At 47.0% G+C, this 19,747-nt stretch overlaps 1 protein-coding gene across 2 annotated transcripts in view; it reads right to left on the reverse strand.

Annotated features, from left to right (window-relative positions):
- Positions 1-19,747, reverse strand: part of LOC119163169 (synaptogenesis protein syg-2) — a 138,180-nt gene that overhangs the window by 14,875 nt on the left and 103,558 nt on the right. For both annotated transcript variants that reach the window (XM_075882113.1, XM_075882114.1), the window contains exons 4-6: positions 17,186-17,389; positions 13,060-13,356; positions 10,763-11,089 (exon numbers count right to left, since the gene is read on the reverse strand). In XM_075882113.1, coding sequence (XP_075738228.1) covers positions 10,763-11,089; positions 13,060-13,356; positions 17,186-17,389 — 828 coding nt within the window. The remainder of the gene's footprint in view (positions 1-10,762; positions 11,090-13,059; positions 13,357-17,185; positions 17,390-19,747) is intronic.

The following is a 19,747-nucleotide window of genomic DNA, read 5'->3' on the forward strand; positions in this document are numbered from 1 at the left end:
TGTCCATCTTCGTGTATATAAAAGTCTCTCGTCGTCCACGAACGTCATCTGTCCTCATCTGGCTAACCTACGCCCACAGTTGCCCACAAATTTTGGCGAGACTGCCAGGATAGATCGGCCTTACCTTCTTGCCGAGAGCCAGACGGGCGGGACGAACCGATGGATTTAGAGAAATTGCACGCGATCGGAACGGACATGGGCCTTGCCAGGATCGGCGCTCAACATCTTTCAGGCGAGAATTGGTCGCACACAGGATGCCTGTAAACGTGCAAAGACTGCTTTGTATTGGAGAGGAGGTCGGGTGGTCTTGCGCCGACTTGGAGCGAATGTTGCAAGAAGACCTCGATGAGGAACAAGAGAGAATTGATTTCGAACTGCGGTACATGTGCAAAAATGACAATGAGCGTGTGCGTTTGCGACAGGAAGGAGAGAAGCTGTTGTCTGAGATCAGCACAGCTATCTTGGAAATCCGAGAGATTGCAAATAGGGTAGCGCTTAAGGAGGTTAATGAAGAGGACCAAGTCAATCCTCGCAAGGATGACATAGTTATTCACGATGTTGACACAAATCTGTCAGGTACACCCAAAAAAGTGTGTGTTGGAGAACGTGGTGATGTAGCTCTGGGTACACGGTCTGCTAGTGAATGTGTTAAGCAGACATGTGATGGCATTGAAGGTGACAGAAGTATGGAGCAGCGTGGTTTCTGCAGTCGTCAGATGAAACCTCTCGGCCAAAGAAAGAGCATGTCATGCGTATTTGAGACTCTTGCTTCGGAGCCCAACGAAAAGCGAGCTGCAATGACAAACCCTAAAATAGAGCCAGAAGATGACCATAATTCGAGCAAGAGGGGCCGGAACTGCCAGAGTAGTAGTGGAGCTAGGAACGCTGTGGGCCCAAAACATTGTATTTCGTGCCATGTGGAGGCACACGAACTTCGAGACAACCGAATGATGTGGCGTGCTTTGGACTGCGTAGCTTGGCGCTCGGACCCAATTGTTTGGATTGATTACTGCTCCATCTATATGAACATCGAGAAGCCACCGCGGTACACAGAAGCACATAGAAAGAAAGAGCTCTGGTTCTGCGCTAGTACATGGAAGAAAAGGAGAAAGAATACAAACCTGGTTGACTGATTTTGAACTGAACTGCGACACGACAATGGACTTCGAACTGCATGCGGAACCAATTCCCCGCGCTGACATAATGTTTGCCCGACTTACTGGGCGTCGATGCTTCCAAGCTTGACTCGACGAATTCATCGCGCTGCCCGGTGCCTGTGTTCGCCGCAACGGCATGAGTGAGTGGTCGTTGGCCTAGGAATCGGGTCACGAGCGTGCGGTGCCATGAATTCCGTGTAGACGCCCTTGGTACATTGTCAAAGACAAAACATTATCATCGTTGAATGCGTTCAGTTTATGCGTATTGTGTCAGTTGTCTATGTCTTTCAGTTGTGCTCCGTCTTACTTGATAATGTATTTTCTGTGTTCACGGTCACGGCTCTGCGCGTCCGAGTTCCTGGGTCCACGAACAACCACAGTCACCGAGAATAATTGTCAGCTAAGTGAAACCAGCTGTACGCTTTTAATATGGCACCCTAAGAGCTGAAATGTTATTTCAAGGCACATGAAGTCGAGTTACACTTGAAAAGTGTACAGATTCTTTTAGGTGTGGCACAATCTTGTCACATATTTTTGCCTTTTATATTATTATTTATTTTTCTCACTGTGATCCGTTGATGTGGATGGGCGATGATAAAGAATACCGCTGCCAAAGTGCGTTTTTATGCCGGTAAATCTTTGAGTGTATATTACAGTGCCGTATGGTGCCGGCGAGACACTTGGACATTCCAGTCTACTCTATGAACATGCCTACCCTTTTTACCCCACCGTTTCACTGTTCTTGAACTGGGGGGAAGATGTGGTAAAAAAACGCTGCCCTGGAGAGTGTGCGTCATGCTTTGACGTAGAAAATCGGTGATTGATATGATTGATATGTGGGGTTTAACGTCCCAAAACAACTATATGATTATGAGAGACGCCGTAGTGGAGGGCTCCGGAAATTTAGACCACCCGGGGTTCTTTAAGTAGAAAATCGGTGTGCGGGGCCGATTTAGTATTTCAAGGTGCGCGGGAATCATCATGATGGTGATAGCGGTAAAACCATGAGCGCGCCTATGCGCGTGCTCGTGCGCGTACCACGTGAAAAGCTCCCGAGCCACGGGGACAGCTCGGCTAACCCCAGAGAGCAGAGCGCAAGGAAAGGTTCGGGCCACGCCCCGGCTGCTCGTTCTGACCCTCCGTGTCCGGGCCTCGTTTCGGCGTTGAAGTCCTCGGGTGCCTCCTGGACTGGGCGTCGCCCCATCTCACCCCAGAGAGCAGAGAGCAAGGACAAGTTCGGGCCACGCCCCGGCTGCTCGTTCTGACCCTCCGTGTCCCGGGCCTCGTCTCGGCGTTGAAGTCCTCGGGTGCGTCCTGGACTGGGCGTCGCCCCACCTCGCCACCCACGTTGGTCTGAAGCGGCGTTCGTCACGGCCAGCTGCTGTTCTGGTCTCGGAGCGAGACGCTGTCCCAGGTCTGTTCGCGGCAGTCGGCGACACGCTGTTCTCGGTGGTGTACAGGCAAGCCCAGGCGTTGACCACCGTACTGGGATGCCCCTGGCGGTTATCTTCTAGACCGGGCCCCGCCTCGGTACGAACTCCGCAAGCACAAGGCACACCGCCTCCTGACTACCAGAGAGCTCAAGGTGAAGCGCAACGTTCACGCCCCAAGAGTAGAATGTGAGTGAACGAACAAGAACATTAACTCCCTTCGCGTAGGACCGTGAGCGCGTGTATATCTTTGTGAGTTTATGTTGTGTGTATCCCTTTGTCTGTCTTCGTGTATATAAAAGTCTCTCGTCGTCCACGAACGTCCTCTGTCCTCATCTGGCTAACCTGCGCCCACAGTTGCCCACAGATGGTTTCGTTCGCATGACATATTCCAAACCCGGTATGGTATGACATCACTGCATGGTGAACGCAAGTGACAGGCCCTAACGTGGAAATCACGACATGCATCTCATCTAAGATCATGGCAACATACCACGCTTATGATGTAGTCGCGGCTATTTCGCTAGCTTCACATATACCAAATTTCATATTGCGGGACATGAATTGGTGACGAAGGTAAATGACACGTCCAAACATGATAACCACGGTATGCGTATCATGTCAAACATGACTACATGCTACGCTCATAGCGTGCTCGCGGCCGTTTCGCTGCCTCCACACATACGAAATTTAGTATCACGTGACGTGAATAGATGACGAAGGTAAATGACACGTCCAAACATGGTAATCATGAGATGTAAGTCGAATACGGCGCAATTTACGCCTGCCTCATAACATTGTGTTTAAAGTAACATATCAACCTTCCTCATGCATGATTCGCATATCTATGATTCCCACTGTACGTGGGATCTGCCATCTTTTTTCATCGCTAGAATATTAATTAATCTCGTTTTCCCGGCTGCGTCAGGCCGCCGTTAATTCGACTGCCAGACGGAGTTATAGCAACCCCATAAGCAAAAGGAAATACTAAACCTCTGACTATACAAGCTTCTACTGCATTCACTCACATGGACGATCAGTTAGCCTCGAGTATAGCTCAAACGGCAGAGTGACTGACATATTAGTTCCGAGTTTGCACCTGCTTCAGGAGTAATCGGAAGAGCCGTAGGCTGAAATCAGAGCTCGGTGACGTTTTTATTATTATTATTATTATTAATATTATTATTATTATTATTATTATTATTCATGTTCTTGTTCACGTTGTTGTTGTTGTTGTTGTTGTTGTTGTTGTTGTTGTTGTTGTTGTTGTTGTTGTTGTTGTTGTTGTTTGATTTGCGTACACAGATACAAAAGGACGCAGAGAGAAGAGAGCTCCCAATCCCAAGCAAAGTCACACGTGAGCTCTCCGTGCTAGAGCTCGGCGCCTAGACGCACCAGGATGTGTGTCAAGTGCTTATTTTAGCAAACACCGTGGAAAGTGCACTGCCAAATAGAGCACATTCTAAAGCAGGGGTCTCAAACCCAAGGCCCACGCCACTGTCGCTATAGTGCCTCGTGACCCGCACACGATCGCCTCTGTCCCATTTTTTTTTTTTTCGTGGCACCCCGTGAAGGCACTACGTGACCTAATATAAACGTGCAACGAAAATTCTCTTTCGAGTCTGCATTCAATTAAGGCGCTCTTGATTGAGACGGTTATCAATTTCTCTCGAGTCTAAGCTTCGTGAACGCTGCCCGCTAGATGAGATAAGCTTGAGATCCTTGCTCTGTGGCATTCTGAAGAGGTCAGTCAGCTACAAAAGTAAAACGTTATTCTCATTTTTCATTGCGAAGGAAAAACGTTATATATAGAAGTGAAGAAATACTTCGTGTTTTGCGGCTTTTCAGAGGCTGTTCCTATCTTCTCAAAAAAAAAAAGTGATTCAATCATCCTTGGCATCTTAGCTCTACGTCCGCAAGATTATTTGCTGATTGCGTGAAAAATGTCTTCAGGTGGCAGACAGGAAGAGCCCAGAGCATCGGGCTAACAGCGCGCGCATAGTGAGAAAACGAGAAAAAAAAAAAACATACCAACATCATCTTTTCTTTTCGTGTAGCTCCCTATATGGAAGAAGTGGTAGGAAGAGAAGGAATAAAACTACACATGTCTTTTAACTACACATGCTACTCTTAACTTACCAAGGGAAAGGGGAAGAGGAAAAAAAAAACATTGTAGACACTTAACAAAAAGATGCAGAGTGTTACTCAGTAAGCCATATTTTTAAAACTGAGATATATATTGCCACGTTCCATTTCTCAAGTTTCGTTGATTGATTGATATGTAGGTTTTAACGTCCCAAAACCACTATATGATTGTGAGAGACGCCGTAGTGGAGGGCTCCGGAAATTTAGACCACCTGGGGTTCTTTAACGTGCACCCAAATCTGAGCACACGGGCCTACAACATTTCCGCCTCCTTCGGAAATGCAGCCGCCGCAGCCGGGATTCGAACCCACGCCCTGCGGTTCAGCAGCCGAGTACCTTAGCCACTAGACCACCGCGGCGGGGCTCTCAAGTTTTGTTATCGCCCCAATACACTACACAATTCTTAGCGCAAACCACGCCTGCAGTTTTCGAGAAGCTTCAGGACTGTAGTAGATCATTTGGATAAAATCACGCCCACTCTGCGAACTGTACAGATTATTCAGGAACCTATGCCACCGCCAGCGATAACGCTAGAACATTCGATGGCAAGAGTATGAATGCCGACGCACTTCGCCGCTTGTCAGTAGTTGATCGACGACCGACGCTCCGTTCGCCGCTCTGCTACTGTAATAGGACTTTTCGTTTACCGGGCACAGGTTCGCCCAAATAAACAGTTAAATTCCAACACAAAGTCTCCTGTCTTCGTCCACGTCATGATCCCGTGACCATATATACCTCAATCTGGGAGCTGAAGTATACTATATACCTAGGTATACCTCAGGTGTATATGCCTCACCATAAGAGTGCCGCCCACTCTTATGGTGAACACGATGCGGTGTATAAATGAAAAGCGGTTCAGAAACTATTGCCAGCGACATCAGCATGGGGAGTTATGGGCGCTGCGATTGAAGAGCGACTATGTTTTGGAAGCAACAAACACCAATCCCGATAAACCAAGTTTTATACCAATGTGAAGCAATCGTCATGTTTTACAAATGACATTTATTTTCGCAACAATATTCTGTAAATGTAATAAGCAAATAATTCATGATGGCGTTATAATATTACTCAAAATATTTTTTCTTAGCACCCTCTTCACACACCATTATTATTCAGCGCTACTCTAGCGCTTCATGGAAAGGCCCTTCGCAACATTTCTTTTTATCATCTTTTATTCCCCTCCCTCTTTTCCCCAGCACAGGGTAGCCAGCCGGTCTAAGAACTGGCTAACCTCCCCGTCCTTCCACGTAAACTTTTCTCCTCCTCCTCCGCCGAGCTCGTAAAATTCGTTTACAATGACACACCCCCTGACGTGTTTTAGTGTTCCATACCTGCTTGCGTTCTCTGAGTCATTGTGGTGAAAATTTAAGTTGTGCCACGTGCGAAGTTGTGAGGTGCGTTTCATCGTGGGTGAAACTTTTGAGTATGCAGTGTTCAAAAGCCAGCGTGCCGATGCGACCAACATCCCTCGGTAGTTGCGGAAACAATGTACTCTGCCCGGCGACCCATGTCTCCTAGATAAGAAACATGGGCAACAGTTACGAATACTTTGCTTGCTAGACTTTCATGCATCATTATTGCTGTTATATTGGTATGGAAACATAAGATGCTGCGAGACGACTTACGTGCGTGAAATTCACGCTAGAGTTGCCGCGCATATGTTTCCTCGACATCACCACCATTTCAACTCGTCACGTATTGATTCGTTTATTAAGTCTCAACTACATGGCATTACGTTCCTATAGACGTGCGAAGCTCGAAAAAAATTCTTTGGTGAGTTGAGTAATTTTTAAGAAACATTCAAATGCGCGAAAATAAAGAACCCACAGAAAAACGCACAAATAAATAGTGATGTCTTTCGGTGTGTTCTCTCTCTTTCACACTGCTTAGATCTCTCTTAATTAGATTCACGATTCGTAAGGCCGTGTTGAAAACCGAAATCTTTTCTAATTGCTTATCATTTCGTGGTCATTCTTCTTTACCTTTTTATGCGTGTTAATGAATGTCCATTCAATTAGCACGAAAGTTCAACCTAGCATGCGTGCGCCGTTATAGGTTGCATCCACACAGCTCAGGTCATTCATAGGCTTTCATATCACTTTCTCTGACAGTTATTCATCATAGCAAAAAATCCTGCAAAACCTTCTGGCAACTTGCACATTTTTCAATGAATATGGCCTAGCTGGGCATCTGAATCACAATGCCTAGGTATCATGCGGCTTCACCAGACACTGTGTTAGCCAACGAGAAGAAACATATATTTTAAAAGCTCACGTTCTATTGCTAAGAACCAAATTGCGTGTAGTGCGAAGAAACAATCCTTTTTAAGTGTTCTCCGTACAACGTCCCAATATAGAAATACATTCCAGCCATCCATAGAGACATGCTCTGCCGACACTGGCTTTCGAAACATTAAGCAAATAGATCCCTATGGTAAAAAAACGCCTCTTTGTTCTAGTCACGTTTTAACGGGCACAATGCATGTGCAACTTAAAAAAGAACATTATAACTTTGATTCGTACGATCCCTCTTTTGCCGCTCTTCAAAACGTCTTCTTCTTGGTCTTCACTTTATATAAAACGATATAGAGAAACATTAAAAAACAGTTTCAATGAAATTCCTCGTCAAACACTTACGAAGGGAAATAAACAGATATTACAAAATAAATTTGGCACTAAGAAATCGAAAGTCCGAAGGAACCTTTCACAGAAAGCAACTGACAGCGTAACATAGCTCATCATTTGAGGTCCAAATAAAGGTTCTGCTGCAAAGCAGATGCCAGGATGATTTTGAGGAACACCCTTAGAAAACGACTCACGCTGATCCCGTCGAAAGAGAAACCTTGGCGCAACCTGTCTCAAAAATAGGTGTGGCAAGGCTAAACCTCTTCTTTTAATTAGGTTTAGAGAAAAATCTTGTAGCGGCTTCTCCGTTCATACCGAGACTGCCATATGAAAACAGTGAAAAGCCTATTAATCTTCTCAATTAATATTGATCCCGGAGCGCTTGCAACAAGTGCGTGGGCCAACCACGATACCGAGAACCCGTGGAATTTCGTCGCGCGAGCGGAGATCACGTCCTCCCCACTTCTGAGTCAGAACAGACAGCTTTTCGGTTGTTTCGGCCCATATAGGTCATCGTTTTTTCGATATTTGTCTAGCGGTCCACATAGGTATGTTATATATTAGCCTTTTTTGACCATATAATTCGTTCGTAGACTACTAGGTAACAGCCCACGGCGCACTTGCGTAGACCACAGTATGGCAAACTCGTCTGTCACAGCGCTATGGTCCCACATACTGAAGGCTCTACAAACGTGCGTTCCATATCGTACGATTTCGTCTCACAGTGCTTCAGGTCGGTGGGATGGCGTCGGCCTTCTCGGAGCTGTAGTGTGATATAATTTGTCCTTACTGTGGCCTGTACAATTAGCTGTTGCAACGCGTCGTTGGTATATGCATGTTGCTACGCGACCGTCTCACAAGGCGTGTTTTAAATGGGAGAAGTCCAATTTTATCCCTGCCCGAACGCACCGTGAAATGGCTAAGGTCCCTAGATGAAACCTTAGAAATGGCGACATTACAGCGCCCTCCCGTCGGCAGAGTGTATTACAAGCATAAACTCCATTGCCTGGCTCATAGCGCCCATTCACACCAAAAATAACTCTGAGACGCCAGCCTGATCGCCTGGCTGTAACACCGCGGTCCGCGCTTACGCTCACCTTAAGAAAAATATCACGGGCAGGCTACAGCGAATACACAAGGCCCGTTGCGTTTCCCTCTATTTCCCTTTGCTTCAGTAGCTCTAACACGCCGCGGAATGGCGACTTTAGCCCAAGGTCTGCGCCCGACTTACGACGCTCTCTAGGCTGTCACAAAACTTCCTCTTATTCTGCTGTCACCGTTTACCACAGCTACCACAATAGTTTGTTTAATTATTGATCATGGACGTTAGTTGATCATGGACGTTAGGCTTACCAACAAGCGTGAATATAGGTGCATCCAGGTTAAGCGCAAAGAGACATCGTGCAAACTCCATTCAACGTACAGTAAACATTCAACTGCTTCTGTACCGACACGTTTTACGCCCGCGTTATGAGAATTTCCATCTAGGGGGAATCTACTGTGCGTTTTCCTCTTCTTTTGCCTCATTTTATTATTCCGCTTGCTGCCTATTTTTCTTTCTAGTTTTATACATGCATTTGCTCACGTTACGTCAAGCGATGACAGCGCGAAAGAGAATACGCCAGTGCGGGTCTCTAAAGTGCACCGCACTTGATATCGTCATCGTGGTGTCATCAGGACGTAATGTCGTCTTTGGAAAAGAAGAGGAAGAATACTTGTCCTATATGCACGAACGCACGCTCAATATACTGCAGATGGTTATGATACGCTTGGTTTTGCAGCGTTACGCCAAGCTTCATGCGCGGATGACAGCATACGACAGCATGCGAAGCCGAGGCCCCTAAAGGGCTGCGCACTTGAAAAAACTAATCATCGACTGGAGTAGGATTCGAACCGAGGCCTTATGTGTTGCGAACCGGCGTTATATAACACAGGGAACTGAAAGTCTTTGGAATTGCTTCGGGAAACATCTACACACGAAAGCCATCTAGTGAGAGTAATATTGTTAACGCGTGTAATATTGGGCGTCAGATACGTATAGAATTTGACCAGACGTCGTGAGAGGGTGGTTTAAAGGGCTACTCATGAAAAGGCGCTCAGACAAAATCAATCACTGTCAGTAGCGACAGCATCGACGAAGTGGGGAGATGCGCAGCTGCGCGTGTTCACTGGAGTTACTGTATACGCTACCCTTAGGTAAAAGGTAGCATATACAGTAACTCTAGTGTTGATTTACGGGACGCGTAGGTGTTGTGCCAATCAGCGAAAGGAAGAGGCGTGGTGAGCAATTTGCATATGTGGATGCAGCAGGTATTCTACTAGAGGTTAGTCTTCTTTTTTTTTTTCGCAGCATGGTTGAGGTGTTAACTGAGACGCGAAGCCAGGCTAACGACTTAGGAGGCAATGCGAACAGAGACCGATTACGCTGTTGCCTTCTACATAACCCGAATTTGACATATGCACACAGCGCCATCTTTCGTCGGTGACAGCGGTGGCCTGCCATAGCTGAAGGAGAAATGCGCGTAAAAAAAAATCATATCGGACAAAAAAAAAAGCTGCTTATCAAAAAGAACTTCCAGTTCTACATAGCAGAGACCTGATTAAATATTCTCTTAAATTACTGTGCCTCACCACAAACCACGTGGCTTCTCAGTGTGTTTAAATAGTCACGTGGCCTTGATGTTGATGAATGCAGCAGTCGGCGTGTAGACGATTAAACTCTTTATTTGGTCGAACTTGTGACCGTGAAACGAAACTCAAATTACACCCAGCAATGCACGCTGCACATTGATATCGGCGCACAAAGCGTCGGTCGTCGAAGAACTAACAAGTGGTGAAGCTTATCGGCATTTATACATGTACCGTCCAACATTCCAGCGTTATCGCTAGCTGCCACGTATGTCCCAGAAGAAACTGTAATGTTCGCGTTGCGTGCGTGATTGCATTGGAATGTTCTAAGATTATCGTGGTGGTTTTTAGTCATTCGGTGCTGTTTGCGCAATGCACCACTGAAATGGCCCGATAACAACAACTTGAGAAAGGAATGTGGCAATATTTTACAATGAGGCACCATGTATTTCGTAAGTCAGGTATTCAATTGTCTTAGCGAGCCACACGCTTCGTAAAGCGAAACTGAAATTTTGCCGAAGTACTTCAGAAGGTCTTTGCTGTATAGATCCGGGAGTCGTTCTTGAAAGCTAACTTATCTCAAAACAGATTTTTTTTTTTTCACCTATTTCCCATTTTCATGGCAGGATGCCGTTGCTGCCCTCGAGAGCTGGCACCACGAACAGATGTCCCCAAATCCTGGGAATGCTCGCGAAGACGAAGCTCAAAAGTCCACCAGATTCTTCCCCCCCCCCCAACACTTGAAAGTAAACACTCACTAATCATCAGCGTCACTCACAATGGACGGTGAGGTGAACGGTGTTGCTACGCACACTGGCCAGTGGATTAGAGGCCTCGCATTCGTAGGGTCCCTCTTGGAAAGGTCGCACGCGACGCATGATGAGATACGGTCCGGTCACCAGGGGAGAAGACTGCCGCTGCTGCCCGGAGGACACCTCAGCCGTGCCGTTGCCTCTGGGTTCCAAAAGAACTCCGTTGTGGAACCACCGGAACACGTCCACGGCGGGGTTAGCCGAAGTTGCGCACTCCAGGTACACGTCACGTTCTTCCTGGATCACCGGCTCCGTCAGGCCACGACCCAACCGCAGCGTCACCTTGGGAACGACTGCGACGGGACAGAAGGCTTCGTAAGAAGACGCTCACTTCGGCCGTCCACCGAGGAGAGGTGGACATATCGAGCAGGGACAGCTTTCAGTTATGCACAGCTCAGAGCTGAAATATATAGGCAGAAGAGATATGAAGGGTTTTTTGTGCACCGTTACCTGCACTGTATGTATGTATGTATGTATGTATGTATGTATGTATGTATGTATGTATGTATGTATGTATGTATGTATGTATGTATGTATGTATGTATGTATGCATGTATGCATGTATGCATATATGTATGTATGTATGTATGTATGTATGTATGTATGTATGTATGTATGTATGTATGTATGTATGTATGTATGTATTTGAGTCGTATAATAACCACTGAGTAGACCCATGAACGATATACAGGCATGGCGCCTACAACTCCGTTACCCATCTCCCGCCCTGCTGCATGGTATTTAACGCAGATGAATATATCAAAATATTGAGGCTTACCTGATTTAAGGCTATTGAGGCTCACCTACATACTCATTCTATCACCACTTGCGGTAACCGCTACACTGCAAAATTCATTAGAATTGCTGTCTTTTATTTACCGCAATCATTGTATAAAGGGAGTGACTAACTCGTCATTTTCCGTAGCTGTAATGTAACGAAACGCACATATGAACAGCACTCTTATCTCATTGAAGGCAACATCCATCTCGCTTTAAAAGCACGTGGGTGCATTTTCTCGAAGTTGGCACAAATACTAAGGTCTAGAAAGTGCAAGGCGCATATAAAGTAAATATAACAAGCGTCTAGTAGGATGAGCCTATACCTTTTGCGTCAAGTACGAAAGACGCAACGAAAAAAATCTCGTCTTAGAAATTTAAGAGTACCATGACGAGATGCTGAGTCGAGCTTGAACTATTGAGCACCAAACCACTTTATGTGCTTATTTTTATTATATATTTTTCAGGCTGGGGGTAGGGGGGTTCTTACAATTTTCTTTTATTTTATTGTTGCTTTCAATGTTCTTGTTTTTACGTGTCTTAGAGCTCACGCTTTCATGCACCATCTCATGGATGTTGGAAGGACCCTTAGCCGGAAACTCGGCAAGCACGTTTCATTTTTTTTGTAATATCTTTGTTTTAAAATAGAATATAACATGCAGGTACTTCGAAACAAAGAAATTCTTGAGGCTAAAAGAAAAAAAGAGAGAGAGAAAAAATAGGGGCATTGCAGTTACAAACTACGTTACGCATGAAGTGACTTGTTAGTGTTCCTTTAAATTTTCCTCCTTCTTTTTCTTCCTGTGACAATAAGCACCCTGCCCCTAGTATAGGCCTGATGACCTCATCGAAGTCTTAATAATAATATAATAAATAATACAATGATATCAACAATGAAAGAACGAATCAGGTCAAGCTGCACTCAAAGGCCCCGTAAAGACATGGAAAAATGGATGATCGGGAATTAAAGAACAAAAGCGCGTCGAATAAATCTACCATGCTTCTCCAATTTACCTAGTGCTGTGCTTGCTGCGACCACATTATCCCCGGGTATACACCTCAATCTCATTCTGGCTACCCAAGTTGGCATGTTTGCCTTCTTTTGAAATCCATTGCGTTACTCTTAATGACCAGCGGTATCTCGGCTTATCGCAACGTGTCCTGCCTGTGTGCATCTCTGTATGACTTTAATTATAGGGTGTCCTCAACACTATAGTTCGTTCACTGAACCATTCTACTCTCATCCTGCCCCGTATCATTGCTACGCAACCCACTGTAACAATATTACACCTATCCTTCCACTTTTCGTGGCTCGGTACGTCGTCCTCAATTTCAGTTGAACCCATTTCTTTAGATTCCAGGTTTCAAACCAGTCGGTAAGCACAGCTAACGTGCTCATACATTTTCCTCGGCTTCCCATACGGATAAATTTAATAAAGAAAGAACGCGCCCTCGTATGTGCGTCAAGTGACCACAACAAACTCACATAGCACGTCGATCATCCAAGTCGCCTCGAGGACATCATGCGGCCACCGCGGGTTGGCGGCCACACAACGCACGGTCCGGCCGTCGTCGTCAGCCGTGGGCGTGAGCAGGAGAACGCTGAAGCTGTCGTTGCCGCTGTCCGAGTCCTCGTGAAAGAAAGGCTCGGCGCGGACGCCGTCCAGCCACCAGCTCAGCTGAGCCGCCGGCCGGGACCCGAGGGCGCGGCAATGGAACTCCGCCGGAAGCCCGGCCCGCGAGGTGTTCTGCACGCTCCACAGCCTCACCGACAGTGGTCGCACTGCGGCCACGTCGAAGTTGGCGTTCAGTTATTAGAGAGTTTTAGTACTGCGGAATGGTGGTACGTACGCATCACGCAAGCGCCTTGCGTTACCTGGCGTCGTTTGCCACTGATCGGCTTTTAGTACGCCGTAGTACCCGCGTACGTAACAAGCGTGAAGCGTGTTGCGCCATCTGGTAGATCAAAATAGAAGCACGTGTTTTTGACAGCCAATGTGAGCCAATCCAAGTGTTATAGCCAGATTATGGCCATAACATAGCCACAGAGCCGGTCGGTACTTGCCTTCGATGCCGCCATTTTGCAAAACGAAGTCTCGCACTGTCGCGAACTTGTCCGAGAGCGGCGCGGTCACCTCATACGTACGCACGCACGCGTCTCATGCGTGCGTACGTAGCGGCTGCGTACGTAATGCGATACGTGCGCGTTGCGGTCTGCGCATGCGCACTACGCAGAACGTGACGTCCTTACGTACGCAACGCCGCCACGTACGCAGCGTACGCAGTACTAAAACTCTCTATTGTGAAGAAACAAAGGTGTGCAGATAGCTTGCTGCTGTAAGGAACCAAACCTACGACCATCGGACAATACGCCCGACGCACTACCAACTAAGCTAGGCAGCACTTCACCTAATGAGATATATATGTGCATTTAAACGGGGGAGTGCTTGTCAACGCCACCAGTAGCCATGCCGACAACACTGCCAGTTGGCGTCCCGTCGCAACCATGTCACGTAATCGCTCATGTAGTCTCCTATTGGCGCATTCAGACGACGGACCGAATCCGGATGTGGCGAGACGAACGGCGCGTCACGTGACCTTACATCAGCGATTCCCCTCGTCCGCGACTCGTCCGCGCGGCTTGCGGACGGATGAACCCAACCTGTTTCTCACATCGGGATTCTGGAGGGAGAAAGCCGATACTTCAGCGGGTTAGCTCGGGGTTTCTGGCAACCAATACACTTTTCGTCTGCTCGCGGCAATGTCCTCCATGGCTCGCGGACAGTTGCATGACTGGTCGGCATCATCTACGCTTGAGCAAGGTTTACTTAGTTTCCGGGGGCTTTGTTCTCAGGTGAATAAATACGCAGAAATCACTTTTGGTGGTTCGGGAAATGTCGCCGCCGTCGTGTGACACGCGAGATTCTTAACCTTCATGGTGGTGCAATATTGTAACTTCTGCAACCGGCGACGTGCCGCTTCTAAAAATGATGAGAGATGCGTTCAGAAGTTCTACAAGTGGGAAACAATGTAGTTGAAAGAACATTCTGCCAGCAACTCCCTTTTCTCCTGAAAGAATAACACTCCTTGTTCATTTGTCACAATGCGACAGACATCGCCGTCAAGCGTCGCTTCTTGCGGGCATCCATGTTGAATATTCTCAAACCTGTCTGCTTTCAGCGGGCGCAGGTGAGCGCCGAACCTGCTGTCGAGGCTAATCCGGCTGTTTTCTCCTAGGACACCGTCCGTAGTGTGGATGCGCCTGCAAGCGGATCATCCGCGGATTAGCCGTCCGCGTCCACGACAAATCCGGATTCGGTCCGTCGTCTGAATGCACCATATAGTGATTATCGGTCAGCTGCCAGCTCGTAAGCGTGTATCCACGCGATGGACATATCCGCACAAATCTCTTCCGTAGACGATCGACGTACCGCCACCCGTCCGCCTGCGAAGTACATCCAGACGACGGACGAAGCGAGCAGACGGACGCGTTCTAGAAAAAAAAACATGGCGGCAGTGTTTGAAGCGAGAGCTGCCCGCTTTGAATCTTTAAGCTCTTTGTCGCGCATTGGGTGGGCTGTTATTCCCAAACTTATGGTTGTGTCGGCTTTAGGTATGGGCCCTCAAGCTTCGGTGGCAACGTATACGTGAGAATTCGGTACTGTTTTCGGGCGCCGTACTCGTTTTCTGAGAGCTGTAGGCTTAGCGAGTGCCGCCATTGGCAGAACATGAGCTCGGTGATCTGCGATAGCGCGAGTGCTATACCATATCTTAGGGTTCATAATAATGCGCGAATGCTTCCTTAATCCTATTTTCTCTAGATGGTGCGATCAGCCACTTCGTCGGCTCAATTTACGAAACCAAACGAGAAAAATAAAAATTGGTGCTTGTTGCCAGACTTGTAGTGGCGCCCTCAGCTAAATTTGTTATGTTATTCCGCGTGAATCTGATGGGGGAAAAAGAGCTTGGCATTTTCCGTCCACGATGTCCGCGGACCTGGCACGGATTGCAGAAACCGTGACTTGGGGTCACGTGATGAGCCGTCCGCTGCGAAAAGGACGGATTGGGTCTGTCGTGTGGATCCACGCTTATTAAGGTCACGCGCTACACGACACCAACAGGCAGAACAGGAGTGATACACACGCCATCGTGGCTACAAGCGGCGCTTATTACCACTCCCAGGTTTAAACACGCACATATACACCATTATATACACAGGCGATGAGCACCACCGTATATAGGCCCGTTGGTGGTGCATCGAACGAGTTATTTGAATGTCGCTGGTTACGTTCCTGCCAGCGGCAGCTTATCTTTTCATACAAGCATTTACATTACAATCAATACTAATAACAGCCCCTATAATTTCCTCGGCGTCATTGTTTGTTAGCTTTCAATAATATATTGTGTCGAACAAAGAAAAGCGGGTCCTAAAATTTTCGCTTCTTTTGGAAGAGGTGTTCGCTTTCTAACAAACATTATTTGCCGACGTTCCAATCACAGCCGACAAATAGAGACTGACAAATAGAGCTTTTTGGAAGTGTACTCTTGTTTTTCCATTTGTTTAGGGCAGACGGCATCCGAAGACAAACTTATCACAATACACTCATCTAATGATCATAATCACGATATATATATATATATATATATATATATATATATATATATATATATATATATATATATATATATATATATATATATATATATATATATATATATATATATATATATATATATATACCCACCACTGCCAAGAGTTCATGCAGTCGGGGGTATGCTGAAAGGACCGGAGCCAGCCAACGTCCTCGGGGAGATGTCCGGGAGAAAAGGCTAGAGCTTAATGTTAACAGTAGCTTTTAATTATAATATTTACATTTTTAAAGTAGCGTGATTGCATGATAAGGGCAACATCATGGAAGCTTGTTGGGAACTTCCGGGAGCCCTGGTCTTCCCAGGATTCTTTGCAGGGCAGTACAATGAAACTGCCGTTTTTACCTCCGCCCCAAGAAGAGAAGGTGAAACACCGCCTCCTTCTCAACCCACGAGAGAGGGAAGAGGCACGCCCCGTTCGTCCCACAGCGAGGGTGAAAATACTACATGATACAGCACAGCGCAAGGACGTCGGGTCATACATGCACATCCACTGTTTGGTCCGTTGCAGTGATCAGTGTGAGGCGCCAGGCAGGCCGAGGTTTATGAAAAACGGCGGCATAAAGGCACCACGAAGAACGTGGGAAATGCACCCGAACACGGATCCAAGACGCTTGACTTTTTGTCCGGTGCAACGCAGAGATGACCACCTTAACTAAAGCCAATTTGACTGCATCATCCCTTCTTAGGGACATCTCCAAAGAGTTTTACGAAAGATGACGATTGCGCCGCGAAATTCGAAGTACTGCTGTCGTGTTGTCCTCGATTTTTGTACATCTCTGGGGGTGCTGACCCAAAACAAATCAGGGTAGGCTCAGCCACAACGTCTCATTCGTCCAAGCAGCGCCAAGTTAGACAGGCTGATCATAGCAACTTATAACGCCTCGCGTGATATTTAAAAACAAAACAAACATAGGTTGACTGAAGGTCTCAAGGACACCGCGTAGCAAGAATGAACTTACGATTCATGTCAATGACGAAAGAACTGTTCGTGGGTTCTGGCATTTCTTGCACGCTGCAAACAAAGGTGCCCAGAAGAATCTCCCTGCCTAACGATTCTATGGAAAGAGTGCTTCGTGTGACGTTGCCTACGCGAATGCTCTGCTCTTTCGCCTGCAGGCGTTGGTAACCACTCCCGGACCAGACAAGTTTCGGCTGAGGCTCACCTGCACAGGAAATGCAAGAGTTGAGTTAGAGAGAAAAAAAAAAGAGCAGAGCAATTTGTGGCGCTCCTAATGGCCCCATCACTATATCTTTCAGCACCAAGTAAATAAATTAAGTTCGAAGAGAATTTCGTAGCGGTACTACACAGCTGAAGACATGCCACTCAAGTTGTGAAAAGTGAGTGAGTGAGTTAGTGAGTGAGCCCACAAACTCTTGATTAAGAAAACTATGAATGCAAAATGACACCGAGTTCATACGCCTTTCTTTATGCAGTTTTTCACTGGTCAATCCGAAGTAGAATTTTGCGCTATTCGTATATTGTTCTTATATAATTGGAACATCTTGAGTGGGTTCGCGTGATCCACTGATAGTTTTAGAGCAACACGCTTCGCGCCGGATTACTCTCACTTACTCCGCCACTACGACACTGATTCAGGCGCAAATGTGTCACGAACGACACGCTACTCCCTCAATTCTGTGAGCAACCTTGATCGCACTTTTCAGTTGCGAGGAAAGTTGTCCTGGAAACATACAAAGCGGAGTTAGGAATAGTTTCCGGAATTATTTTACGGGACGTGTTCATAAAGAGCTCCCGGTGTAATCAGCGGAGCATTCCTACGTGCCGCTGGCAAATTTGATTCGAGTGCTTGCTGCAGGATTTTCGGGACCACTCTAAATCTCCCAATGAAAAAATGCCGTTAGTACAGTTGCCACGGGTTGGACCCCCGACTATACTGTAGAAGCTTTCTGTGCGGGTATTAAAGTGCTATTTTTCAATTTGGGATTTCTCGTAAGAGAGAGGAGTGAGAGAGAGGGTGGCCAGGCAAAAGGAAAGGCGGTACGACGAAGCGTAACGAAATATTGCCAGCAAGAATAATAGACCAATTACATGTCATGTCGCACACGCGGAGCTTGGAGAGTGCGGAAAATATGAAGTCCGTGTTGGATATTTGTGACGTAGCGTAAAATCATGCACGCGCGCCTAGCTGGTCGGGAGCCGACCCTAGCTCTTCTGCTGCATATATACCGTGAGATACGTGCACGTATAGCGAATAGCTTCAAACGCGAATTGGACAGATACTCGGATGGTGATGTTAAAATTAGGTGAAGAGGCGTTTCCGTGATGCACTGCCGCTACCGTCCAACGCCGACTGTTATCCCTCCCACCAGGCGTCTATTTTTGCAATGCGCAAAGTATATAACACAAATAGCAGACTGATTTTGCAGCGCCCGTTGCAGCCCTCACGCGCAGCCGAAACCCTAGCCGTTTTCCAAGTGCGGAGCGATTCAGGACGCCGCGGGATGTCGCACGCTGTCGTCGTCGACTGGCGTAACATGCGTAGCATACTGAGCGTGCGCTTGCGCCAAGTGTTCCTCTTTGTGTTCTTAGAGCGCCATTATAATGATCATTTGTCGTCATTAACAAACAAACAACTAGTGCTCATGGCATAACGCCGGCAAAAACCACGTATCAAAACGGGAAAAAATTAAAAGGAAGCATGCGCGATATAAAAAGAGAGAGAAAAGGGGGGCGAAATATCGAAAGAGCAGGAAAGAGCACAAAAGCCGATGGGGAGAGCGCAAGAAATGAAGAGGGATAAAAGAAAAGAAAGAGAAAGCTGAAGGTAAACAAAGGAGCCTTCCATCAGGCTTGGTGCGCGGCTGCCTTAATTTTTGAAATCATATTTTGCTGTAATCTCAATTTATGTAACCCATGCACACACAAGGCAACGAAAAGACGGCATTTTTCGCAGAGGTGCATAGAGCCCAATGCCACACTTCAGTTTGTCATATGCACCTTGTACTGGCTATAGCAACCCGTTATACGCAATCAACAGCAGGTGTTTCTTTTTTTAAGTGTGAATACACTTTATAAGCGACCCCAAACCATCCACCGCCGTCGGCGGCGTCCGCAGTCTTCTCTCTATCTTTAAAAGAAAGAGGACTTGGCGGGCCGCAGCGCGACGCTCTACCGAATAAGCCACGGACGCGACGCTGATATCGGTGTCAGTAACGCGCCTTATACCCCCTCCCCCTTCGCTCGCTCCTCCGCTCTCCTCGCTCGCTGCAGCTGCGCGCGCACCCCTCTCTCTCGCGCGCCCGCCTTCTCTCTCAGTCTCCCGTCGAGAGCGGGTCGTGAGGGGGAGTAAAGTTAAAATCCGTTGGCATTCGCCAGTGAGTTAACGTAAACTCCCCCGTGTGATCAAATTGCGATTCCCAGGAACCATTACACCATAAAGGCACCATAGTGTGATTAATAAATATAATAGTGCGAATTAATAAATACCCCTCATAGCATCACCCCGTGTATTCGCACTTAACCATGTTCACCCTCGGGGAAATGCTTGGGAGTTTTTTCT

Source organism: Rhipicephalus microplus, chromosome 2 (genome assembly GCF_043290135.1).
Source record: "Rhipicephalus microplus isolate Deutch F79 chromosome 2, USDA_Rmic, whole genome shotgun sequence".
Lineage (NCBI taxonomy): Eukaryota > Metazoa > Arthropoda > Arachnida > Ixodida > Ixodidae > Rhipicephalus > Rhipicephalus microplus.